Source organism: Vombatus ursinus, unplaced genomic scaffold (genome assembly GCF_900497805.2).
Source record: "Vombatus ursinus unplaced genomic scaffold, bare-nosed wombat genome assembly UNPS02009770.1, whole genome shotgun sequence".
NCBI classification, from domain to species: Eukaryota; Metazoa; Chordata; class Mammalia; order Diprotodontia; family Vombatidae; genus Vombatus; species Vombatus ursinus.
The window spans coordinates 15,333,983-15,361,228 of NW_020949548.1; the positions used below are offsets into that span (position 1 = coordinate 15,333,983).

Consider the following 27,246-nt stretch of genomic DNA (forward strand, 5'->3'; position numbering starts at 1 on the left):
AGTGTCCCTAGCTCGGGGATCTTTGCGAGTCAGACTTCAACCCCAGGCTCTGTATGCAGGACTGTTCATCGAGCCCTGCCTCATCTCACCTTCACCCACAAGCATCCTCTTCAGTAGATCCAAGCCATTAACATTCACTCAGACCTCAAGTCCATAGTTAGATGTTTGGGGGAGGGGGGAGAAAAGGGAGCCTGGACCTGTGATTTCAGTGTTGTAGGAAACTCCATCTACAGATCCACATTGAGAGTTTTCAGTGAATTAGAGAGTTGCCAGGTACACTGAGAAGTTAAGTGACTTGCCCGTGGCCACACGGTCAACAGATGGTAGAGCCAGGTCTCGGTTCTGCGGCTGAGTCTCCACCCACTGTCCCATTCTACCTCTCTGTAATTAAGTAGTCAAATGAGATTTGTAAAAACGTAATGCAACCATGAGCTTTAGGCTCATAAGATAAGATACTTATCTTTTATTACAATCTTCTCACTTTATAGCTGTAGCCCCCCAAGGCAAAACACCATTTCAAATTGAAGTCTTTTTTCCTTTTTCTTCAGTCTATAAGAGAACCAAACTACGTTGGAATCAACCAGAAGTTCATTATCTTATCCTAAACTTCCTTTTCCCCAGAGAATCAGGAGAGGGTCACAAGGCATTTTAACTCACAGCAGGTTGTCACATAGGGGTCTGGTGAGCAATGTAGGACCTTTTGGTGTTACTTTGTGTTACAGTTGCATGGGTGACAGAATATGTCAGCATCAGAATCCTAGACATTATACTGGGTATCTGTTTATCCCTGAAATGCCCAATACTGACTAATTAAATGGGCTGAAATCTAATGGCTGCAGGAATCATCAAAAGCTCAATGAGTGACATAGAATAGGTGTAGCTTTGTTGTGACTCTAGCCACCATATTTGTCATCTCCCACCCATATGTATCTTGTGCTCAGCACAGTGACTGGCAGGTAGTAAGCACTTAATAAAAGCTTGTTGACTTGATTTGTATCTCACTTACACATCATGGGAAGCCAACTGGAAAATGTCCCAGTACTGCCAGTCTCTTTGGAAACACTATCTCCAAGGCTATAGGACTGTAGTCCAAAGGACATATTCCCTACACTCACCATCAATGACTATTCTTTGAGTCTGTCCATACAATAACTTCTTATCCCACTGGGTTGTACTATCCCATCACTCACATTTCTCTTCGTGAGAAAGGTATAACATACTCAAATTCCTTGCTAAAATCTAGGCAAACTGTATCATCCTTCTGATCTGCCAGTTTCATATCCCTGTCAGAAAAAGGAAATAAGTTTAGTCTGACACAACCTCTTCTTGATGAAGGCATGTTGGTTTTCTGTAAGCACTTTTTCAAAATGTTCACAAACCATCTCTTTCATGATCAGTTTAAAATTTTCCCTGGGAATCCAAGCTAAGCTCTCTGGCTGATAGTTTGCAGATTCTACTTTTACTTTACTTTTCTTTTCTTTTAGAAAATCAAAATAACCTCTGCCCTTCATGAAACCTTTGGTGGCTGTGGTTTTCCACATATTTCAGACATCCCTGATGATGATTCAGCCATCACAATCCACCAATTCTTTCAGCCCTTAAGGATGTAGTTCATCTGAGCCAGATGACTTTCATTCATCCAGGGCAGCGAGGTGCTCTCTAAGTCTCTTTACTTATCTTGAGTTTCATCTGCCTATTAGCCATTTTTGTTCTGTCCTCTCAGTGCTAAGGTAATTATTTTCTGTGGCAGAGAAAATAGAAGCTAAATAAGAATTGAACCTCTCTGTCTTTTTGTTGACCATTGTCATCTCCAAGTTGTGGTCCTATCTTTTCCTTAATACTCCTCTTTTCTCCAAAATATAGCAAGAACACATTTTTGTTCTCATTCAATTTCCTTGTCAGCCTTAGCTTATTCTGAGGTTTAGCACTCCAAACTCTATTCTTAGAGTTACCATGTAATATCTTGTTTTTGTCCTTTGTTCCCTCCCCTTGACTCCATTTTTTTTGTACATACCTTCAAAAAATCTAAGTTAATTGATTAGTTCCCTTTGTATCTGCATCAGTCTTTTCAGACCATTCCATTTCTCCTTCTTGTTGGAATTGTTTCCCTTTGCATCTTTAGAATTTCATTCTTGAGAGTTTTTTACCTCTCCTACGCTGACTTCCCTATTTGAGTACATGGAATTCTATCTATCCTTCCTCTGAGCCCTTTGAAATCTACTTTCCTGGGGCAGCTAGATGGTGCAGTGGATAGAGCACTGGCCCTGGATTCAGGAAGACCTGAGTTCAAATCTGGCCTCAGACACTTGACACTTACTAGCTGTGTGACCCTGGGCAAGTCACTTCACCCCATTGCCTCAAAGAAAGAAAGAAATCTACTTTCCCGAAAACTAGAAAATATGTCAGATTATGCCTAGCTTTCCTTTTCTTCACACACCCTGTAAAAGAATGTTCATTTTCCCACAAGATTCCCATCATTTTCATCCCAGCAACAAAATCCTCCCTGTTAGTGGGAATCAGATCTAGAGTAGAATTTTCCCCTTGTTGTTTCATCCATCTTTTGAAGAATGGAATGACCATCAAACCAAAGTAACGAATACCATTAAGCCTTTGTCCCCTGCCCTAACGTCCAATAGCCAGATCACCTAACTGAAATCAGTGTCAGCAAGGGAATTTGGCTTTCAGAGAAGGAGCAGGAATGACTAAGTACGTGCACTTGACCTTCAGGACAAAAAGAAGGCACCCCTCAGAGCTCACCTACGGGATCTTGGGTCTTCCCTCAGGAGGGAAGTTTGCCAAAGCTTTAGGAAGACATGGTAGCACATGAAAAGAAGGAAGTGGGGGGACGATCTCAGTTGCCTCTCTCCCAGTTTCCTGCCAATCCCAGTGATACTGTGGGAAAGTTGCCTTTCTGTCCTTATTACCAGGACACAAAGCACTCGTGAGAAATAGTTTGAAAGTATTAAATATTTTAGAAAATTAGCTTTTTGCGAAATGCTAGCTCTGGCAACAGAAGGAACAAAAGATGATTCATTTCTTTCTTCAGGAAAGATGGGTCGATTTCCACCAATGATGCACCACCAAATGCCTTCAGATGGCCCAGCTGCTGGCACCCGTTTCCCCAGATCTCACCTTGCAGAGGCAATTGCAAAAACCAAAGGATCTGGTGGCAGTGTGGGAGGTGGTGGTGGAAGAGGCCTAATGGGCCAGATTATTCCCATCTATGGTTTCGGAATTCTTCTCTACATCTTGTACATTCTGTTTAAGGTAAGTAGAACCTATGTCATGCATCTTAATATCAGGAAAGCTAATTGAAATCAGTTACATTCAGGCTTTGAGGATCATTTTTTTTTTCAGCAGGAAAGGCAGTGTGGCTAGAGATCTGGCCTCAGGGTCAGGAAGACTTTAGTTCATTGCCAACCTCTGATCCATTCTGGCTGTGTAATGGTACCATTCTCTAGGACTCATTTGCAAGAGTGCTTCTCTCCATTGGTAGAGGATATTTCCTCCTTATGAGCTCCCTACACCAATTAAATTACAGGTCTAGATAAAAATTAAATTTTGTTTAGCAAGGTCTATTTTTTAAGCCTTTTATTTTCCTCCAAAAATCCTTTAGCAGATAAGCCAGACAATGATTGAGAAAATAAAGCACTGGATACTTTTTCTGGTACCCATTTTTAGATAGCATAGCATCATCTTCTCCAGTCTCATCATTTTTATTGTGGTATGAGGCTGCCAGGTTTTAAAAATCCCCCAAAGCTCTAACATAAAGATTAGAGTTGTTGTTTATCCTTTGTTCTCAAAGACGACCATGACATCAGGAAGGTGATGCCATGACTTGCAAGTGAATTGGATTTAAATGAAGGAGGGCTGTGCAAAGTCACCAGCCTCACTTTCTCCTCTGGAACCATCTGAGTTCGGTAGTCAGATAGAGATCAGGATGACTGGAGATGGCCCCGGATAGGTGGGAGAATTTGGCCTTAAGCTAAGATCTTCCCCAGGTCTTAGTTTTGCCTCTTTTCTGGTAAAGATTTTAGACAAGGGGCAGCTAGGTGGCACAGTGAATAGAGCTCTGGTCTTGGAGTCAGGAGGACCTGAGTTCAAATCCAGCCTCAGATACTTAATACAACTAGCTGTGTGATCTTAGGCAAGTCACTTAACCCTGATTGCCTCACCAAAAAAAAAAAAAAAAAAAAAGGCAAAAGATTATAGACAAGCACTTCTTTCTGAAATTTAGGGAGCCACATACTCTGACCCAACAAAGGACTGAGGTACCTAAGTGAAATGATACATACATACATACACATATATACAACATATGTATGTATGTATGTATATATATGTATATGTGTGTGTGTGTATATATATATATATATATATATAAATTCACAACAACCCTGTTAGAGGGTTAATATAAACATTATACCATTATACCCATTTGACAGATAACCTGAGGGTCAGAAAAATGACTTCCACAGGGCCAGAGCCAGGTTTCAAACCCAGGTTTTTCTGTTAAGACCAGCATACCTTCCACAACAGACAAGAAAGGGTGGAAATTCCCTCTAATGTTCAGCTGCTTAGTGATCTCAGATCTTGACTCTGAGATTCAGCTTTTGATTTTAATTTACTAGACATCAAGAGATGCCTCATCCTGTGAGACATACCATGCCTCCCCCCACCCCCATTGGATCTAATAATCTTGGCTGGTTTTCTGCACTTGGCATCTGAAAGTCTAAAATGCATCCACAGAATTCACCTTTTGGGTCCTAAACATGCTTAGCCATAGCCTAACAACTCTATTTTCTTTCTCTCTGATAAAAATCTCTTTCCTTTTTGCCTTCCTTATAGTTCAGTAGAAGGCATATAAAAGTGTCTGAGCATAGAATTTAACCCACAGCCTTTTTCTTCCCAAAGAGGAGGATCCCCAGAAAGGACTTAGGAAAACTTGTTATTACTGCAGCTGACCCTGAGCTTTCCATGTTCTTTTTTGTCAGAAAAACAGCCACATGGGGACTAGATAATAATTGAAATAACACCACTTTGTAATTATATGGTGCCTTTCTTCCCAGGAGCTAATTTTATTTCATTGTCCAAGCATCCCCAACAGTTAGCCTGAGACAGAATGTCCCTTACCTAACCTAAAACATGACCTTTGCCAACTCCTTTGAGGGATCATTTGTGCCCTTTAAAATGGACCCTTCTAAACAACGCTCGGCCTCCAAGCAGTGTCTTCGTAGGCCGGGAGGCCGTACGGCACTGTGAATTGTTGGTATCTCCATCACAGATATTTCATTCAGCTTTGTCAGCTGCAGAAGACGGTCCAGCTCCTTCCTGCCAGGCTCTCTCACCATGATCCTGCAGGAAAACCACTAAGGAAGTCCTATAAATTTCTTTTATGCACTTTTCTTTTCCCTAACTTGGCTAAGAAGGAAAAAAAAGAAACCCTTTGAAACCCTTTTATTTTATGATGCTTCCCACAGGATCACAGGATTTTGTGCTTGAGGGGACCTTGAAGATGATTTAGTCCAAAGCACCGCTTCTCCTCCTTTTTCCCCCCGTCATTTAGTTGCCCTGATTTTAAGGCCTTGTTTTAGAATAGGGAGGGGAGGAACCTCTGGAGTTTCTTCTAAGGTTGTTGCTATTTTAATTGGGTTCCTGGCTTAACATTGGTCTCCCAGGCTTCCATTTTTTTCCCTTTAATAATTCTATGTCCGGTGCCTTTGGGCTTTGGATTGGCCATTGTAACCCCTTCGATTCTCAGCTTTCTTCCAAGGGGAAAACTAGTGCAGAGGAACGGAAAGCTGCCACTGCTCTGCATGGAAATCCAAATAGGAAGATCAGTAAGTATCATTTCTAAGTGGACTAAAAAATGTTGAAAATTTGAACAGTGATATGGCTCGTGAGATAGTATGCTGCTACCACCAACAGGAAATGGAGACATTTCCCCAAGGACGCTCCATATTAATCTAAAATTGTCGTTACCTGCAGTCTCTTGAAGTTTAGCTCTGAACTCTCCCAGGGAAAGCACAGTGCCTGTATTGATATTAGTTTATCACTGTAGACCAGAGGGACACAAAGCAGATTGCTGTCACTTCTCTTTCTAAAAGAGTTACTCTTGGATTTATTAGCAAGTCATGACTTCATATTTAAAAAGGGTCACCAATTTGAAGGTTTCAAAGCTGCTGTTAATAGATACCCCCCTTTTACAGATGGGCAAAAACCAAGGCAGGAAACAGTCAAGCCAGCATATTGATTAGTGTCAGCATTAAAAGTAACACCTAACGCTTCTTATTCTTGTCACTCAGGGTAGATTGAGCCCTGGCGTTGTCCCAGGCTTTAGAGTATTAAAACAGCAGTCGCTCACATTTTTATAGTGTTTTAAAGCTTATAAAGTATTTTCCTCACAACCATCCAGCGAAGCACATATTATCCTCATTTTGTAAATGAGGGAGTTGGAGGTCAGAGAGGGGAGGAGACTTGCCCAGGCTTACAGAGCTAGCCATGGTCAGTGGAGTCAGGACTCAAGCCTTAGTCTGTCCACTACACCATGCCTGGCCAAGAAGCTTATAGTTGGAGGAGAGGAGACATATGTACCTGAAAAGATAAGTCGCTAGCCAGTGACTAATGAGTGTTATGGACCGTAAGAGTGATGGGAGTTGAGATAAGGAGAAGTCACTTGCAGTGCATGTGGTTGGGGGGGAAATAAAATGTGAACGGGCTTTTAAGAATTTGTATGAGGTGGGGAGAGGGGATAGCCATGCCAGGTGGAGGGGGCAGCATGAGCAAAGATACACAGGCGGTATAAATCCACTTGACTAGAAGATACGCACTGGGCAGAAATGGAAGAAAAAGGGTTGGAAGGATTCATTTGGGTCAGATTATGGAGGATATGCCTTCCCAGTGCCCACAGTAAGGTATTTAGACTTTATCCTGCAGGCAGTGGGGAGCCATGGAAGGTTTCTGAGCCTAGATGCTGCAGACCAGTGAAGAGATGTAAAGTGATAGCCCCCTTTGCCTGTCTTTTCTCTGATAAGCGTGCCATTTTATTCTTTTTTCTTATGGATGCTCTCTTAAAAGACGAGCTTCCTAACACATTCTAACTTCATTCTACCAACCTTAAACATTCATGGAATAGTGCTATGAAAGAAATCTGGGACATTTTTCACACCTTCAATGGAAGTTTAATTGTTTAACCAGCCTTGATGGAAGTGCACTCAAAAAATAATTTTTAAAAGATTTATGGGCTCTATAAGGGGGAGCAGACCTAGTACCATATCTCATAATGCACTTAAACAGGGAAAGGAAATCAAATTAATACGTAAGAGCAGCTGTTTTTATTATAATGGAAATGACATTTTGTATCTGCTTTTTGTCCCTTCATTTCAGTTGACTGATTTTGTACAGAAAATTAAAAAAAAAAAAATACAGAGCACTTATGTGGCACTTTCCTGCTTCCCAAGCACTTTGCAAACATTAGCTAATAACATAAAGGTGTGTTTCAGAATTGCTAAAGGATGCCTGAAATAGTCCTTATCTTCATGAAGATCTAAATTCATCTGTCTAGAAAGGCATCCCAGGTGTAGATAAAAATGTAGCATCTATATGGTAAATAGTCTTTCATTTCTAACTCTGCCATTAATTTCACTTATGGGTTATTTAAAAACTTGTGTTGTTATATTTTTAATTTTCTTGATTCAAGGACCACTGTGCTTTCTTTATTTTCCTTAGAGAAATGCAACCTTTAGTGTTTAAATACCACATGTCTGCATGATAAAGATCATTTTTAGACCTCGGGAAAGCATTGTTCACTTGGGGGCCTGAGCATCCATCCTAAAGAACTTGACAGGGTTGTGTCTTAGCCTCAGGAATAGTTTCTGCCTAGGGAAGAGAGAAGGCTTTCCCTCAGCTTTCCCCTCAAACATCTCATGGCTTTCTTTTTAGTGACACGTTTGCTATCTCAGGTGTTAGATCTGCTGTGTATCGGGTCATAACTTGTTAGCCATTCACTAAAGATGCTTTTTGGAGCCTTTCTGTACTCCTCAAATCTCTGTTCCTTCTTTTGGCATGAAAATTAGTGAATGAGAGACCTGATTAGCCCTGGTTAGCTTGACACAGTCCTAGCCCTTTCAGCTGCTTGCCTGGAATTTCAGACCCAAACCAGATTATAGAAGAATGTAACAGTTATGTTGCAGAAATGGGCTTACAAAATTGTCTGTGCCTATTGGATTCTTGTTCATTTTTAGCCAATTATGAGCTTGCTCAGCTGCAAGAGAAACTGAGGGAGACAGAAGAAGCCATGGAAAAGTTAATCAATCGAGTGGGACCAAACTACGAGAGGTAGGTTTTCATGAAACAGAACTTTGCCTTCCTCCCCCATGAGAGACCACACTCAGAATTCCACCCAGAATGCTTTGAGAGCTCAGCTTCTTTTTACAATTTTCCTTTTATAGGTATGTCATCTTATCTGTTCAGTTCTACCTCATTTCTCACTTAACATCTCCGTATTTGTAAATGCAGCCACAGTTCTTAAAGAGGAAAAAAAAATATGGTCAAACTCGTAAAGAGTACTAGAAGTGTGATTTTCTCCCTACTAATGTAGAATTGTTCATAGTGCCTACCTCAAAAGCAAAATAATTTCCAGTTTTCTTTTATCATTCGGGTTAAGAAACAGTGGTGGGCATAGTGATTTAATTTGACTGGTAGCCTGGTATAATAAGATAGGGACATACTTGTTCCTTCAGAAAAAGATACTGATTTGCTTCGTCTTACTTCAGTTTTCCTGTGAAGTTTCATTCTAGGCTAGGATCCTATTGTCATCTGATGAAAGTAAGCTAGTTCCTGCCAATTTTACTAGCAAACCCAATTTGCTAATAAAGATGGAAAAAAACGACTTGAGGGGGTTGTATGTGTTTTTCTTTGATAACTGAATAGTCTAGTATTGTTAGGTCTAAAACAGTTATGTTCTGCAGAAAGAACATGACGCTGTAAAATTGCCTACCTTGATGTATTTTTAAAATAAAGTAGTGCATTGTTCTGTAGCAGCCTGCTAAGGGTTATTGAAATGATGCATCCCTGTGCCAGAAATGTTGCTGAATTATTGAAGAATTCTTCATGAAATATGGTTTGTATTTCTATTATATGAAAGGGAAATGCTGCTAGGCAGGAAAAGCCGGTGAAATGCTCTTGGGTTTGTAATATCAGTCGTCCTCAGCTTGATGGAAAACATAACTTTAAAATGTGAACAGAACAATTATAATATTGAAACTTCTCTGGGAGCTGTTACTGGAATGGAAATTCCCTGATGTGTATAAAAATCAGGAGTAGAACACACACAAGTAAATCACATCTCTGGGTTGTGTATTAAACAATAAACATTTGGAGCAATTAGGAGTCAAACTTGGACTGCACCAGCCCATCATTTCGACTCTCCACATGGAAAGGAAGCATATACATTAGAGAAGCAAGTATATCACCACGAACCTGCAGTCATTAGTGAATAAATCCTGATAAGTGAGTTAGATAGTTAAAAGCTAGAGGAGACGATTGCTTGGATATCTGAAAGGAGTGACGTTTAGTGTTTTCTATATAATTTAGTCTGATCCATTATTCATGCAGGAAACATAGGTGTTCATATTTTATGTAGTGATGACTCTCCAATAGGGACATAATAAGTATTCAGTAAATACTTGTTGAATGAAGAGAGTGATTAGGCCAACTGAACCGTATGACAAGGAGCTAGCTCGGGCCGAGAGATGCAGTGCCGTAGCGGCTTGCCATGGTGGTTAGCAGCAGAAGCGTTGGTGGGATGCCACAAATGACTGTGGTTTTCACATGAGAACCCTTCCGCAGCTCAAAAGGCTTAGGAGCCATGGCAGCCCCTTCCAGTGATTGGAGGGGACTGCCCTGTCTGTCTTCCCTCAGGAGGTTATCACCAATTGCGCGCTTTACATAGGAGCTGGTCTTCTTGCTTGCGAAGAAGGTGAAAGGACTTTCCACTCTCTGGCTTATTAAGTAGGTCTCAAAAAACCGCACAGTAGTAGAATGAAGGAGACTTGGCTAGAACACCAGTTGGGGGAAAAAAAAAAAAACCAAAAGTCAGAGATTTTAATTGAGTATTCACATAGCTCCTGCTCCTCTATTATTCTCTACCCAGCTCAGACTAGGGCTGGTGTATTGCATTTAGTTCTGGCTGCTCAGTTTTCTTTCTTTCCTTCTCTCTTTCTTCCTTCTTTTTCTTTTCTTCTTTTCTTTCTTTTTTTTTTTTTTTGAGACAGTCGGGGTTAAGTGACTTGCCCAGGGTCACACAGCTAGTAAGTATCTGAGGCCAGATTAGAACTCAGGTCCTCCTGACTCCAGGGCTGGTGCTCTGCCCACTGCATCACCTAGCTGCCCCTGGTTGCTCCATTTTCAGATTTGTTGTTGTTCAGTCCTTTTTAGTTGTGTCCAATTCTCTGTGATGCCATTTGAGGTTTTCTCAGCAGAGATACTGGAGTGGTTTGCCATTTCCTTCTCCAGATCATTTTACAGATGAGGAAACTGAAGCAAACAGGGTATAGTGACTTGCCCAGGGTCACACAGCTAGTAAGTGTCTGAGGCTAGATTTGGACTCAGGCCTTCCTGACTCCAGGCCTAGAGCTCTTCACCAACAGCAACCTCCTGAAGTGATGAGAATGGTGAAGGGACCAGAAGCCATTTCACAGGAAGACTTGTTAAAGGAAGTGGGCGTGTTTAGTCTGGCAATGAGAAGACTTGGGAGAAATGTGTGAAGGGTTGTCAATTAGAAGGCAGAATTAGTGGGGGAGGCCTTGGCCACAGATGGCAGATAAAACCACAGGAAGGCAGATTTGAGCTTGGTATGAGGAGGGAAAAGAAGAAAGGAAATAAGCATTTATTAGATACCGACTATATACAGACACCATGCTAAGTAAGCACATTACAAGTATGATCTTACTTGATACATGAGGAGTTCCCCCACACACACAATAGGAATGTCTACAGTGCAATGGGCAGTCCTATATGGGATAGTGAGTTCCATGTCACTGAAACTGTTCAAGAGGAGTGTTTGTGTGTTTGTGATGGGTGTCAGTAGAAGGAGTTCATGTAATGAACCAAATTCTTTAAGATCTCTCCTAGTAGTAAGACTATAGTCAACAGTTTAGCTGAGAGAACACTGGACTTGGAGGTCAGAAAACTCCAGCTCAGATCCTAGCTCCATCACTTAGTTGCGTGACCTTGGCCTAAATTTGCTCCATTGTAAAAGGGGATGATAATCAATCAACAAGCATTTTAAACACCTGAAGTGTGCCAGGCATTGAACTGGGTCCTGGGGATGCCAAGAAACTAAACAGTCTTTGCCTTCAAAGAGCTTACATTCTAAAGGACAGCTGGGTGGCCATATGGATAGAGCGCTATACCTGGAATCAGGAAGAACTGGCGTTCAAATCTAGCCCCAGACACTTACTGGCTGTGGGACAGCTGAGCACATCACTTAACTTCTGTTTGCCTTAGTTTATCCATCCGTAATATGGAGATAATTGTAGCACCCATCTATCAAAGTTTTTGTGAAGACCAAATGAGATAGTGATTCTTAAGTGTATAGCATGGTGCCTGGCACATTGTAAGCACTATAGAAATATTAATTATTATTACAGTGGAGAAAAGGTGTACTTACGTAAGTATGTGCTATTTAGCTATACAAACACACACATATATATATATAGATATATGGACAGGGGCAGCTAGGTGGCACAGTGGATAGAGCACTGGCCCTGAAGTCAGGAGAACCTGAGTTCAAATCCTGTCTCAGACCAAACACTGACACTAGCTGTGTGACCCTGGGCAAGTCACTTAATCCCAATTGCCTAAAAATTAAAAAAATAAAATAAAAGATATGTGGACAGATAGGTATACAGGGTATTATAGAGGGGCCACCAGTAGCCAAGGGAATCAGAAAGAGCCTCATAAGTTTTAAAAAGTGGCCCGTAAACTGTCTGGAAGAAGACTAAGGATTCTGAAAAGCACAGATAAGGAGGGAGTACATTCTGGGCAGGGGGAATAGCCAGCACAAAGGTATGGAGGTAGGAAATGAAATATACTATATGAGGAAAAATAAGAACTCCATTTTGATTGGATCATAGAGAGCCTGAAGGAGAGTAAAATGTAATTTCTGGAAAATCAGGTCGGGGCCAGCATGTGAAGGGTTTTAAATGTCAAACACAGGTGTTTACGTTTGATCCTAGCATTAATAAGGCACCGCTGAAGTTTGTTGTGATGGGGTGTGGCATGGTCACACCCATGCTTTGGGAAAATGGCTTTGGAAGCTGAGCAGAGAATAGATTGGAAAAGGGAGAGGCTGGAGGCAGGGAAACCAAAGACCAGTTAGGAGGGTGTTGCAGCCGTTCAGGCGAAAGTTGATAAAGGCTTAAGGCAGTGGTGACTTTGTGGGTGGAGAGAAGGGAAATGTAGGCGGCAGATGTGGAGGTGGCAATAACAAGATCTGGTGACTGCATAGACAGACGTATGGGGTGAAGGAGGGTGAGGGGAAACCCAGGTTTCAAGGCTGGGTGACTAGAAGCATGGTACGTCACCTTCCTCAGAGAGTTGTCGAAGGTGTCAAATGAGGTGATGCATGTACGGCATCTTGTAAGGTTTTTCATGCTCTGGAAATGTCAGCTGCTATTCTGTGAGTCTTTGAATGAATGGAGCAACTTTCTTTTTGAAGCTGTGGCCCACACAAAACATGTTGAATCCTTGTTAGAAAGTGTACCAGATCTCCATTGGCTTGCCATTCGTGTAATTCTGTGAGATTTACAAAGCTCTTTCCTCAAATACGCATAGATATTTTACATGTAAAAATGCCGTAGTGTTGCTGATAAACTTAGTAAGCTTGAAGTTTAAGGACATTTTTAGGAATTGGTGAAATGAGAGATAGTGAGATGACTTGAAGTGCTTTGAAAAACTTGAGAAAGAGATGCCTGGAGGAAGAATCAAGCGTAGGGCGTTTTGTTAGAACCCTTTCTGGCATTGCAGGCCAGGACTAATACTCCACTTTAGAGACTAATTGTGCATATATGTTTGGGGCGGGACCAGGATGATCTCCCAGCCCATGGCATAATGAACTGCATTACATAGGTGAGCCCAGCTTTTAGAAGAAGTGAGTTTGGACACCTGTATATAAAAGTAGATCCCTTCGTTCAGCAAGTATTTATTAAGTACCTTTTACAAGAGCGCTGGGCCAAGCACCACGTGAAAGATAAAGTCTGTAGAAGATCTTCATTTGCCCTTGTAGGATTTACAGTCTGATATGGGTATCTTACAGTCTAGCCCAGGGGTGGGGAACTTGTGGCCTTCTAGGTCCTTGGGTGCGGCCTTTTGACTGAGTCTAAGTTTTACAGAACCAATCCTTTTATAAAGGGGATTTGTTCTGTGAAGTTTGGATTCAGTCAGAGGGCTGTACTTGAGCACCTAGGGGGCCACGTGTGGCCTCGAGGCCACTGGTTCCCCACCCCTGGTCTAACTAAACAGGTCCCCAGAAGGCAGATCCTGAACCCATGGGCTGCTGTCATTAACCAGACATTCATCAGATAATGGAGGTAGGGAGGCAACAAGGGAAAAGTAGGTCTATAGCAAATCATTGAAATACAGAATTATAGAAGAGGGGGCAGGCTCTTGTTCGGTTGTGTCCAACTCACCTAGTAAGTATCTGAGGTCAGATTGGAACTCAGGTCCTCCTGACTGCAGGGCTGGTGCTCTGCCCACTGCATCACCTAGCTGACCCTGGCTGCTCCATTTTCAGATTTGTTGTTGTTCAGTCCTTTTTAGTTGTGTCCAGCTCTCTGTGATGCCATTTGGCGTTTTCTCGGCAGAGATACTGGAATGGTTTGCCATTTCCTTCTTCAGCTCATTTTATAGATGAGGAAACTGAGGCAAACAGGTTGAAGTGACTTACCCAGGGTCACACAGCTACTAAGTATCTGAGGCTGGATTTGAACTCAGTTCTTCCTGACTCAAGGCCCAGCACTCTATGTATGGCGCCACCTAGCTGCCCTGGGGATAGTCTCTAGTGAGGCTAATAGGAGCTTATATAATATAAACACTTTGTGGATAGAAATCGTCACTGAAGCCTCAGAACAGCCCTGTGAAGGAAGCCAAACTCTTTTGTTTTCATTTGACAGATGAAAACCCTAAGTGCCAGGAAGGTGACATAGACCACAGACCAGTTGGGGCAGCAGAGCTGAGAGCCACCCCCAGGCCCCCCAGCTCCTGGCCCAGTGCTCTGGCCTCCCCCCAGCCGCTGTGTGCCTGCATCATCAGCGTGTGATATGTTGAGGGGTCATACTTTCTTTCATGTACTTTGTGCTCTGGGCCAAGCTTTTTTGATGAAGAGGCTGATTTTCACTGTGTAACATACAGAGTAATGAGGGGACAATCTGTGTAGCATCAAAATAGAAATTAGTACACCTGGGCTCCCATTTCTAAGTCTTTTTTCTTAGTTGTTGTGTCCCAGGGCTATTCACTTAAGCAGGCTGTGCCTTAGCTCAGCTACATGCTGCATAATACCTATCTTTTAAGAGTTTGCCGAGGCTTCATTATTTAAAAATTTGTACAGAGCTTTAGAGCTCACAGGCAAAAAGCTGCCTTAAGTCTGAAAAGTATTATTAGATGATATTAAAAAAAAACCTTTAATCCATCTCCAGGTTAACATCAGTTTCTGAAATGGAACATTTCTGGAATTTCAAGCGCAAACCTTGTTATTATGGAGGGAACATCAGTGTAGGAACTTCAAAGGATTGTGAGTGTATCTAGACAAGCTATAAGTTAAAGACCCTTCTTTGCCTACCCTCCAAGCATGGGAGATGTGTCTAATGAGAGAGATTTGATCAGGCAGAATAACCGATAGGACCAGGTAGGATCTCATGATGCCACATCTTCACAGGTGGCACACACAGCATTCTGCCACAGCAGATAAATAGAATAAATATAAAAGGGAAAGGCAGCCCATTCAGTGCAATAGAAAATAAAAGCTGAAGAAGAAAAAAAATTCTTGGGTCCACACATTTTGGACTCAGACAATCTTACAGAGCAAATCCACGCCACAGTGGAAAAGCTAGAGGGGCTACTCACAGTGGGCACATCCTAGAATACCCAAAGGGAATTCTAATGGTGCTTCCCACTATTCCCCCCCATCCATGGGTGGACTGTTTCCCAGAGTAAGAACACGCAATAGATTCAGGGTTCAGCATCAATCATGGTGGGCAGAGTGTGCTTCAAGATTATCTTAACTGTTACCAAGAGGCAGAGATAAGAATGGAAAAAAGTACTGGAGGTTAGGTCCCAATGTAGGACCATGCTTTAGCCACCTTACTTCACCAGGCCTCAGTTTGTTCATCTGTCAAATGGGGTTGATAATTCCTTCCATGTGGGGCTGTTGTGAAGGGGCTTAAGTGAAATGTTTGATTCCATAAAGCTTTTTATGTAAATGTAAGCTTTTATTACCATCCTTACAGGAAGTCCCCCACCCCCTTTAACCATTTTGTATTTCCCTGGTTGGCTTATGACAAAACTGATTGAGACCTGGACATCTCTTTCTACCACCATTACTCCATCCTATGATGATTTCTGCAAACATCCAGATAAAGGCAACAATCCATTCATTCATAATTGTGCCTAATTATGGGATGTAATGTATAATCAAATGTGGTCTTCAGAATACATGTTGTCTTCAAACTCACTGCTTCTGAAAGCAGAAACCTCCTGTATAACATAGCTCGCTATACCTGGGTTGGGTCCCTTCCTCTCTCTGGCCCTCACTATCCTCGTTAAAATGAGAGGGTTAATCACTATGGTCCCTTCTAACCTTAGTAGTGAATCTACATAACTGTAATTATGTTCAACAGAAGTGGTTTCAGTTCAGTATTTATGTTTTATATAATCATGAGTGCTGGGTTTTTTGAAAGTAGGAAGATGTTATAGGAATTTAATGTCCAAGCAAAGTGAAGTCTAAAGAGAAGTACTTTTTTTTTTTTTTTTTTGGTTAGGCATTGGGATTAAGTGACTTGCCCAGGGTCACACAGCTAGTAAGTGTTATGTGTCTGAGGCCGAATTTGAACTCGGGTCTTCCTGAATCCAGGGCCAGAGCTCTATCCACTGTGCCACCTGGCTGTCCCAAGAGAAGTACTTTCAAGGGAAGCTTTTGCAATAATGCAGGAGAAGTGATGATGGAAACAAGTGATCCCAGAGAAATAGGAAGTAAGGCATATACCTCCTGGCCAAAACAAGATTGGGCTATTTATTTTTGTATCCAGCCAATGTGGGAATTTGTTCGATTGTGCATATTGTTACGATGGTTTTTGTTTGATTGTGCATATTTGTTACGATGGTTTTTGTTTTCTCAATGGTGAGGGAGGCAAAGGAGGAAATAGGGTTGAGGAAAGAAAGAGAAAGAAAAGAGGAAAGAAAGAAAGGAGGAAAAAAGGAAAGGAGGAAAGAAAGAGTTGTTGAAACATTTTGAAATGCTGAGAAGATAAAAGAAGAAAAGCCAGAAGAAATCCAGACAAGTAGGACAATTTTGAAAGCACCATGATGAATTTATTATGTATTAAAAAAGAAAAGCAAGCTTTACATAACAGAGCATTACAGTTTCATCTATAATCCTTTCTTTCTGTTTGCGTATATGAAAATGGTCATCTTAGTTCACGTTTATTAAGTTTGGATTTTTTGAAAATGTTTAAAGAAAGTAGATGACATTGATAGACATTTCACTAGAGTTACAGATCAAGGATCTTTTCCCTGAGATACCCCAGTCAAGTCACAAAGGCTGGTACAACTTCGCAGGCTTTCCTGCCCGTGTCCCAGTGTAACATGCCTCTGGGCCTGGGCTGGTGGCAAGAGTATCCACCAAGATGCTTTTTAGGAGACAGACCTGGGTCCTTGCCTACACTGAAACCCAGCCTTTTGGCCCTTTTCTGTACCAAGTCTCCATCCCCTCCCAGCCCCCAGTGGTCCTACTCTCCCCTGCCTAACAGACAAACACACACACACACACACACACACACACACACACACACACACACACTGATCACTGTCAGGAAGGATGAGTATGAGTGGAACCCACTGAGGGTAGTGAACTATCTACCATCTCCCTATCCTGTTGCTGACTTTACCCACTGCTCTCCGTTCTGTTCAGGCTGTCTTTCTTTGTCCAGCAAGTGTTGATCCCCAGCCCTTTAAAGACATACCTTACAACAACTTGTACATGGCCATGTAATAACAACATACAGTCCCCATCCATGGGAAGGGAGGAATACTTCTTTCACAGGCCCCCAAGGGCCAGGCTTGAAGAAATCACAAGATGGCGATGCTGTGGGCTATGGGGTGAACTATTCCCTGCCAACCAGCTCCTCTCAAGGAGTTTTTTTATATGATTGGTAGGGTTTGGGGATTACCTGAGAGTGCTTCCCTGTGTCTCTGGACCACTCAGCTAGTCTAACCTGGTATCCAGACCAAGGTAGGGTTTGGGGGCTGGCAGGATTCTATACCCTGTCCCTTTGAATCCTTAGGTTTTGCCCTTCACATCAAATCAGTCACTGAATCTTGGCATTTTAATTCCAAGACAAGTCAAGAGATTATTAGCTGCCATGCTTTTGAAGTGGGAGAGCTCCGCAGACGTCTGGATAAGTGAAGTTGCCCCTCCTTACTGGATCACGTTTCTGTGCCAGGTTTGTGATCTGTCCCTTGAACCCCTAATCTGTTTCCTTGGACGGTAATGTCCAGGTGGTCACACTCCAGTGATACAATCGTTTTTCTTCTTCCCTTTACTGATCTTCACCCAAACATTCTCTGCCATTTTTCCCTCTTTAATTCTTGGGCTTCTTCACGTGATACCCAGTGCTCCCCCATCCTGCTCTTTTGCCTGTCTTGTTTCTTTTGAATAAGATACATCAGATCAGAAGCTTATTCCCGTAACAAGTTTCATTTCAGTGATACCTTTGAGGTCAAATTTGCCTCCTTGCATTAAGATTCCTAGTTCCTCTTGCTTGCTGATTAAAAGGACTCACTCTATAAGAGAACATGTGTCTACAGCCTCAACTTAAATACGGTTTTATACTTCCCTTAGTACCTGTTCAGGAATCCTTGGGGAGTTGGCAGTTTGGAGCTCAGAAGCCCAAGAAGCGGTAATGACTCTCATGCATTCAGAAAGCAAAAGTGAATTAAGTACTTATATATGAAGCTGAAAGCTAGCCAGTAAACTCCTTGTTACAAAGATCACTTATGCCTTATTTATCTTTGTACACACACACACACACACACACACACACACACACACACACACACACCCAGCATAGAGTGCTTTGTTCATAACAAGCACTGTTAAATGAATGGAATCATGAGATTTTTTTTTTTTTTTTTTTAGTCCTAGCTGAAACCATAAGGATCCCTCATTTTGTAGATGAGGAAATTGAGGCTCAGAAAGAAGTGGCTTGCCCAAGATCACACAGTGATTTCAGGGTAGGACCAGAACACAACCAGAACTTCTGACGTCTAGTTTTCACCGTGCAGGTATAACAGGGCACTGGTGAACGGGCATCCCTATGCTCTGCCGCCGCAGTTCCCTGGCTCGGGGGGCCTGTTTCCAGAGAAGCATGATAATGTGTAAGGGATGCACCTTGGAGAGATTTGGAGCGTGAATGACTGTGTAATCAAAACTGAGGTGCATTCAAAAGGCTCTGCTCAGCCAGAGCCAGGCCTGTTGGTCTGACTCCTTCCTGCCTGGCTGTGTGCATTCCAATGGAGACTAGAGGTGGCTATGACCTTGGCAGCTTTGAAAGGTCAGGCATGGGAGTAGAGTCTATGGGGAACTTAGTGGTCAATCAGTCCAGCCTCAAGGACCAAGGAGGGTCTTTGGGGACCTAGCCCAGGGTGGCTGAGATTCAAATTCACCACACTGATGTTGCATCTGACAGGACCGATGTTAAATAGAAACTCTGCTGCATCTGAGCCCACTCTCCCCAAAGACAGAGTATAAGGCAGGGTTGGGGAACCTGCGGCCTCGAGGCCACATGAGGCCTTCTAAGTCCTCGAGTGCGGCCCTTTGCCTGAATCCTTGGGTTCGAGGCCTCAGGTTCCCCCCTCTTTGGTAAGGGAAGTTGTGCCTTCCAGGTGTTAGGGGTGTGGAAAGTGAGGAAACGTTGGTCCTTCTGTTCTCATTATATCTTCAAAGTAATATCCATTTGTAAAAGCTAATTGGTGTTAATAATAATAATAATAATAGCTAAAATTTATACAGCGCTTACTATGTACCAGGCACTATGCTAAGCACTTTACAATTATTATTCCATTTGATCCTCACAACAATCCTGTTAACTGGATACATGAAACCAAGGCATTAACAGCTGGTAGTTAATAGTGGGAAGATGACACCAGAATGGGGGCTTGAGTCAGTAGCATCAGACACCCCTAACCCTTCAAGGGTAGCCCCTGGAATCCTGAGGGGAAGAAGTAAACCTTCCTTGATCTGTAAGAGTGAGTCCCAGAGTCATTGCTACGCTGGAATTTTTCCTTTCCTTCACTAGTCTGTAAGCAGCTTGAGGTCAAGGTCTCTGTTTTACTTATCTTTGTATCTCACCCAGTGTCTCACACACGACAGATATTTAGTAAGTGTTTATATGAATGGAAGGATTATTTGAGTATCTGACCCATAAGCAAAACTGGTTGAATTGTATGACTGACCCTCCTCAAAAAAATAAAAATTGTTTTAGATTACTTGATTGCAAGGTTCTTTCGACCCAAGTGTGAATCATGAAGCCCAAAGGAGTTTTCATGCACGAGATCAAGTCCCTGAGTGATGAACCACCTCAGAAGCTACTGGCCACATTTCTAGAGGCTAGAACTGTTACATTTTCTTTTGGTGAGTCCTGTTTGAATCTAACCTGATTCAGAAAGGGAACGTTTTCTTGCATGAGATGAGTGCAGATGGAGAAAATTTTGTCCATTAATGTCATTAGCACTGATCATTCAGAAAAAAGTTTTTGTTGCAGTGTGGCATTGCTTTTGAAGGTAAACGACCTAGCAGATGTTTGGGTTGACTAGCATGAACTCTACCCCCTTGACCTCTTGCCTTTTAGAGGTTTCCCTTAATGTTCTTGGTGTTTAATTCTAGCTTCTTCATCTCTGAGTCCATAACATCCCCTGCATCCCCTGTGGCAGCCCTTCACTTCATAGAAGAGAGTCTGTCTTGGTGTTTTATATAGCACCTCTCCTAGACCTCCTGAGAAATCTTAGGAAGAAAGAAAAAAAGAGAAAGTAGGATTTGTCCTTCCTTCACTTGAGGTGAGCCGGGAATGCTCAGTGCCCACCAACCTGTGGGTGCCTACTCAACAGACATTCATATTAACAAAACAGTAACCTCTCACTTGTTAGCATTGTCTTCTCAGTGCCTCTCAGGATTTCTCCAAATGGCAAACAACAACACAACACAACTTTTTATGTTTAACAATTTTTATTGAAATCTAAGTTCTTCTTATACAGAGCATACTGAATATAATTCAACCATTTCTTAACGATTCAGAGTAATTATTCATTTTTAGAGTCTTTATTTGTACTGTGTGGTAATAGAGTGCTGAGTCTTCTTTTTCTTCCCTCACACGGCATCTTTATCTGTGACTTTTGTTGCTATTGTTTCTACGTATCTCTGATAGCCCTTCCTTCCCCCTTCTAGTTGACTGTTTCTGATTTTCTGTTGGCTGGAAAACTAGACCACCAATCTTGTAAAGAATCGTGTGTTAGCAGGGGTGTTTCTGAGTAAGGGAGAACCCATCTGCAGAGCAAAACATGGGGGTTTTATAACACCCATTTTAGCAGCTCTCAGGCCTCGCCATGCACTTCTGGTTAAGGCCAGTGTTAGGGAAGGTACAGACAGGTAACGGTCTGGCCTCCTGATAAACAGGGTATCACTCTAGCAATTGCACCCCTTCACAGTTTTTTGTCTGGCCAGACTGGTCTTGCAGTTCCTTACTCCTGACATCTCATTTCTCATCTGTGCCTTTCCAAGAATGTGAGGAGGGGGTGTCTACACTGTACCTTCTCCTCCCTTCGCCTTAGAATCCCTAGTTCCAGATTCCACCTCCAGTCTGGGACTTTTCCTGATGCCCTTTCCAGATGCTAGGTGCTTCCACCAAAAAAAAAAATTACCTTGTATTTATTTTGTATATTAGTATATATATGCACATATACTCATGTGAACATGTGTGTGTCTTCCCCTCCCAATCCAAACGCCCCACAATTAGGGGACAGATGTTTTAGTTTTGCCTTTGTATCCCCATCACCTCATCTAGTACCTGGCATTGTGCTTGTTGATTGATTAGAAACCAAATGAAAATGGGGAGGGAACTGACAAGAGTGCAGAAATTGACAACACTCTTGGCTGTTTTTGAATTGTGAGGCATTTTAGGGAAATTGGCTTCCATTGTGGCAGAGGACTTGATCCGAACTGGAGATAGTAAAGCCGTGCAAGGCTTCTCCACCCACTGCAGTGTCCCGCATGTAGTAGATTCTTAATAAATATATGTTGAATTGAATTTAAATGACCAAGGAAGCCTTTTTTCAGGGTTGGGCCCCTTTGTGAATTCTCTGCATTATTCACAGCATGAATCTGAAGTGATTCAGCAGGGCATATTCCTGAGAGCCCCAAACTTGGAATCAGGAGACCTTAGTTTGATGCTGGCTTTACCATTTCTTAGCTGTGTGACCTTGGGCATATCACTTACCCTCTTTGAAACTTCAGTTTCCTCCACAGTAAAATGGGAATAATAATATTTGTATATCTCATAGGATTGTTGGGACGAAAGGACCTTGTGACATGCTGTGGAAATGGGAGTTATGGTGGTGTTATCCATTTCCGCCCGGTCATATGGAAATGGCTTATGGAAAGATGACTGTATGTGTGTGTATGCGTGTGTATACACACACACACACACACACACACACACACACACACACATTGTTTTGTTTTGCTACCTCGGAGATGTCGAGAGGAAAAACAGTCACATATGATCCTGGAAGGAACCTTAGAGGCTAATTCAGTCTCTTCATTTTTTTGGTAACCTGTGGCCTAAAACCTGTGTCCGCGGTGTGGCTTTGTTCCCTGGTGCTCCTCAGCTCTGCTACAGGCCTAGTCCTGTGATCTGCTGTGTGGTCCAGGAATTCCTCCAGGTTCGTGCTCTGCCTCCTCTTCCGTTACCACACACTCCCTGAGAGAGGAGCTTTTCAGATGCCCCCTCTCTGAGCTGGGTCCCCCTCCTCTCATCTCTCTTTTTCTCTCCTTCCCTAACTACCTCTTTTAGAGGGCATCTGCTCTCTGATCCCCCCAGGCAAGGCAAATTAAGCTTCATCCAGAACACTTCATCATGCTAGAAGAAAGGCCTTACTTTTTAGTCCTATTCACCTCTACAAGGCTCTTCCTGGTTTAAGTTTTAATAACTGTTGTTCAGTAGTGTCTACGTGACCCCTGGAGTGGTTTTGCCATTTCCTTCTCCAGTATGTCCCCATTTTACAGATGAGGAACTGAAGCAAAAAAGAGTTAAGTGACTTGTCGAAGGTAAAAGAGCTGGTAATTGTCTGAGGCCAGATTTCTGAACTCAAATCTTCCTGATTCCAAGCCCAATGATCTATCCGCAGAGCCACCTAGCTGCCCCTAAGGATACAACTACTAAGTGATAAAGCAATATTTGAACCCAGATCTGCCCCGCCCCTCCCCCCAATTCCATTGGACTTCCCACTATACCCTACTGCCTCCTTTTATTTCCTTATCATAAAAGATCCTGACCGTGTCAGAGCCATGATGCCATTTCCATTCTTGTGGGCTGTGCTAAGCAAGCAAGGCCGAGGTGGCATGGCAGATTAGAGGGACGGTGTCCTATATGTCGTAGGAAGAGCGCTGGACATTGAGTCAGAATTCCAGGCTTGAATCGCGGCCCTGCTGCTTATTACACAGGCCACCTAGGGAAGACACCCTCTCACTACGGGCATCAGTTTCACCTGGGACAAAATGCAGGGAGCTGAATTCGATCATCTTAAAGATCCTTTCCCGTTCTAGCCATGAGTACTAGCATGTGGCGGCCAGGATCGGGGAGATGATTATAAAATGGAAGGGCTCCCTCCCATGGCCATACCAGAGAGCAACACTTTTTAAATCCATAAATGTTTCCTGGGCTGAGACAGACTACTCAGTAACCTAAATGCTTTTTTATAAACTATTCATTGGCAGGACGCCTGAAGTGACCTTGCCCAGACTTTCAAGAGGGGCCAGTTACCTATGACATCACCTTCCAGTCACTGAAAGAGAGAGAAAGGCAGCCAGGCCTGGGTGCTTCTGGAACAAGCCAGGAATAGCATCTCGGGGATTTGTTCGCTTACTTCTACCTTAGGATCCAGGAACTCATGTAGGGATAACCTAAGATACTTTTCTCGGTTCTTTTGTGGAAAGAAAGACATCTTTTGCTAACCTAAGTGATCACTGCGGCCAGTAACCAAACCCCCTCCTGTCTTTGAGCTCCCTTGTTTAGGACAGGGGCAGGTCACTGTATTGGGCTGTGGGGGAATCCTTGCCTATTGGGATTTAGGAGATAACTGAGTTGTGTCTGACCCCTCTGAGCAGGGCACAGAACGTGACTTCGGACCAGGAAAAACGGCTGTTGCAGCAACTGCGAGAAATTACCAGGGTCATGAAGGAGGGAAAACTTCTCGACAGCCCCTCTCCTGAGAAGGAGGCCGAGGAAGCCCCTTACATGGAGGATTGGGAAGGTAAACAGCTCCCCCCTAATTCTCTGTTCCCTGTCCGCAAAGAAAAAGCCTCTGCAGGCCCTGAGTGGAATCCAGCAAGAGGCCTCCTAGTCAGGATGTGCGGGCTGAAAATGTTTTACATTAAGGTTGAGCTTACCAATTATAATAATGTGCAAATGGATTTTGAATTCTCCAGCTTTTCACATTGTGCAGCAAGCAGGAGGCCCATTGCCAGCCCTGGCACATGAGCTGCAGCCCGGCCCATCTGCCTCTCGGGCTGGGGCTTGGCTGACATAGATTTATTTCATTACTTTCCTTAATTTGGCAACATTTTTGTTTTTTCTCATTATCGGAGCCAGGATTCAGCACCGTACCTCCTGCATTCCTTACTTTATTTACCGGGTCTGTTCTGTTCTTTTGTTCTATTTTGTGAAGGCAAAGAAATCGACAATGGGAATTCTGTCTTTGGAAAGCACGGTGCTTGGCATCCAGGATCTCAAGCACGTCCTGCTCTGTACCTGATGCTCACCAACTATTTCAATTGTGTTGCTAAGTAGGATTCACAAAGTGTTGTCTTTTTCTCCCGGCAGGAAGCTCTTAAAATGGTTCCAAATATAAACTGTAAACATTAGTTGTGCCTCCTTCAGCTGGCGTTTGGCGTAATTCTTCAAGTGGAAGGTTTTAGCTGTTTGTTTAATCTTCCTCTTCGGTCCTACAGAAGAAAGCTCTGTGTGGGGGGGGGGGGTGGGGGGGGGGGGTTGAAACAGAGATGCCAAAGTATATTTTCCTGAGTGCAGAGTCATTTATAAACCCATTTTCTAGTTCTCCATGCTCAGGAAGGTATTTTTATCTGAATTGGTTTGTGTTTCTGAGAGCATTTGGACAGTCAACCAAATTGCTGAGCATTTGCCCAAGTGAAACTTCAAAACCATTAGGATCATCTGTAGGCTTCTCGAAAGGATTTTTCAGGATGGCTGCCTTCTCTGAATCTTTCTTTTAACCCTGTGTTTCATTTCTTGAAAGGGTATCTCAAGCCTTTTTCTCCGTTTTTCTGTGTAGGCTACCCAGAAGAGACGTACCCAGTTTATGACCTTTCTGACTGTGTCAAGCAAAGGCCAGATACAATCCTAGTGGATTACCCTGACTCGAACCAAGCTTCTGCTGAAGAGATAGCAGAAAGAATGGGGGGGCTAGGGGAAGAGGAGGATCATTTGTGCTGTGAGAGTCTACCCGTTGACCTGGGTGAGGTCAGCCAGGACTGCCAAGCCCCAAAAGACAAGACTGTCAGTTTTAGTGACCAGGACAGAGTCCTGCCTCCAAGCCAGGAGTTAGAGTGCACTTGCTGTCAGCACGAAGAGGCCGATCCTGCCATCATAGCAGAGAACATGGCATTCCCCTTGGATGGCAGAGAGCTGGAAGAAACACACCTGTATTCCAGAGAGGCAGTGCTGGGAAACAGATTGGAGGGGGCAGAGGAGGCGGGCATGCTAAGGAAACGAAACCTTCTGGGTTTTGAATGAATCAAGGCCGCAAGTCCAGAAGTTAACCCACTCGATTGGGCCTCAACCTTTCGCCCAGTGGCCTGTGTAGCTCTTCCTCATCTCCTCCTCTGTGAGGCTGGTCCAGTGTAGCTGATACCACCTTCCTCCAGGCCACATTTTTTGATGACATGCAGAGCAATGCAGAGATAGATGTGAGGACAAGAGGTGTCATAGCTACGCTCTTCCTCTTCCGGCTTCTCAGAATAGTCAGTGCATTCAGTAATCCTTACCTATTAATAATTCCCAATTTGCCTGCCTCTGCAGAGGACAGGAAGCCAGCCTGGAAGTATAGCCCGTTCCTTCTGTCCAGGAGTAGTAGCCACAAGTGGCCTTCCTTTAGGTGGGCAGACGTTGGCAGGCAGCCACTCATGAAGAGATAAGCCCCAGGTTGCCTAGTTATGTGAGTTTGAGTGTAGTGAGAAGACTGGAAGTTTCCTTCGAAGGAGAGACTGATTTCATTTTGTAGTTCATTAGGATTTAGCAGGTAACTGAGTTGTGTCATAGGTTAAATGTAGAATGAACCTCTTTCTAAGCGTGGCTGTCGCTGAGCAGAGGAATTTCTGGGAGCATACATGGACTCTTAAGAGTCCATCCTGGTCCATCCTATCTACAGCATCCCTGACAAGTAGTCATTCAGCCTTTGCTTGAATACCTCCAGTGAGGGACAACATGCTACCTTCTGAAGCTGCCAATTCCACTTTTTTGGAAAGAGCTCTAGTTGTTTAGAAGTTTTTCCTGACATCAAGTCTAAATTTTCCTCCCTGTTTCTCTATCTATTGCTCCCAAATCTGCTCCCAGGATTTAATCAGAATAACTCTAATCTTTATTCCAAATAAGAACCCTCCAAATCCTTTAAGGCATCTGCCCTGTCTTCCCTATGTCTTCTTCAGGCTAACATCTCTACTTCCCTTCATCTGCTCCTCCCGTGACATTATCTCAGTTGAGGTCCTTCACCATCCAAATGGTCACCTTCAGCTTCCTCCCTAAAATGCAAGGTGCAAAACCAGATGAGGGCAGGGAACCCAGGATCATTACCTCCTTAGTCCTAGAACTACACTTCTCTTAATGTAGCCTCAGATAACATTAACTTTTTAGCCATCAAACCACCCTATTGACTCATGAATTGCAGTCCACCAAAACCTACAGATATTTTTCAGATGAATTTCTTCTAGCCACACCACTGACCTTGCATTTATAAAACTGATTTTTTGAACCCAGTCACAAGACTTTACATTTATCTATATGACATCTCATCTTATTAAATTGATTCAGCCCAATGTTCTAGCCTGTTAGTTTTCGATTCTGTCTCATTCATCCAAAATGTTAGCTATCTGTCCTGGATTTTTGTCATTTGCAGATTTTGTAGGCATATTGTATTTATACCTTCATCTAAATCATTGATAAAAATATTAACTGATACTCCAGTCAAGACTCCACTTTAAGGTGGCATCAAACCAATCAGTAATAATTACTTCTGGGGTCTACCCACCCAGCCAACTCCAGCTCCACCTAATTTGACCCACATTCTCCAGTCTTTTCTGCAAGAATAAGATGAGAGATTTTGTCAAGTACTTAGCAAAAATCTAGGTAAATTGTATCTGTATCATTCCCCTGGTCTGCCAATTTAGTAGCCCTGTCAAAAAAGGAAATGAGGTCGGTTTGACATGATCTGTTTTCCATGGAGCATTCTCATTACCATCCCTTTAGTGTTATGTTCTAGAACTTTACCAGGAAATCACATTCATTGGGCTAGCTAGCTCTATTCATTTCCTTTTTTTTTTTTTAAACCTGAACATTTGTCATTTCTCATGCTGCATATCCTTTCCCTTTCTCTTCTTGTTGCTGTGAAGTCATTTTTCAGTTGTGTCCAACTGTTCAACGCCATTTGAGGTTTTCTTGGTAAAAATACTGGAGTGATTTGCCATTT

The 27,246-nt window shown here is 42.9% G+C and overlaps 1 protein-coding gene across 4 annotated transcripts in view; it reads left to right on the forward strand.

Moving 5' to 3' along the window:
• RIC3 (RIC3 acetylcholine receptor chaperone) overlaps positions 1-27,097 on the forward strand; it is a 39,137-nt gene extending 12,040 nt beyond the window's left edge. Inside the window, exons 2-6 of one of the 4 annotated variants that reach the window (XM_027852593.1) lie at positions 3,047-3,267; positions 5,762-5,840; positions 8,244-8,337; positions 23,654-23,799; positions 24,838-27,097. In XM_027852593.1, the coding sequence (XP_027708394.1) occupies positions 3,047-3,267; positions 5,762-5,840; positions 8,244-8,337; positions 23,654-23,799; positions 24,838-25,298 (1,001 nt within the window). In that variant the 3' untranslated portion in view covers positions 25,299-27,097. Of the gene's footprint in view, positions 1-3,046; positions 3,268-5,761; positions 5,841-8,243; positions 8,342-17,558; positions 17,610-23,653; positions 23,800-24,213; positions 24,393-24,837 lie in introns of those variants that run through there. The other 3 variants (XM_027852594.1, XM_027852595.1, XM_027852596.1) reach the window with 3 other exon arrangements.
• The last annotated feature ends 149 nt before the right edge of the window (positions 27,098-27,246 follow it).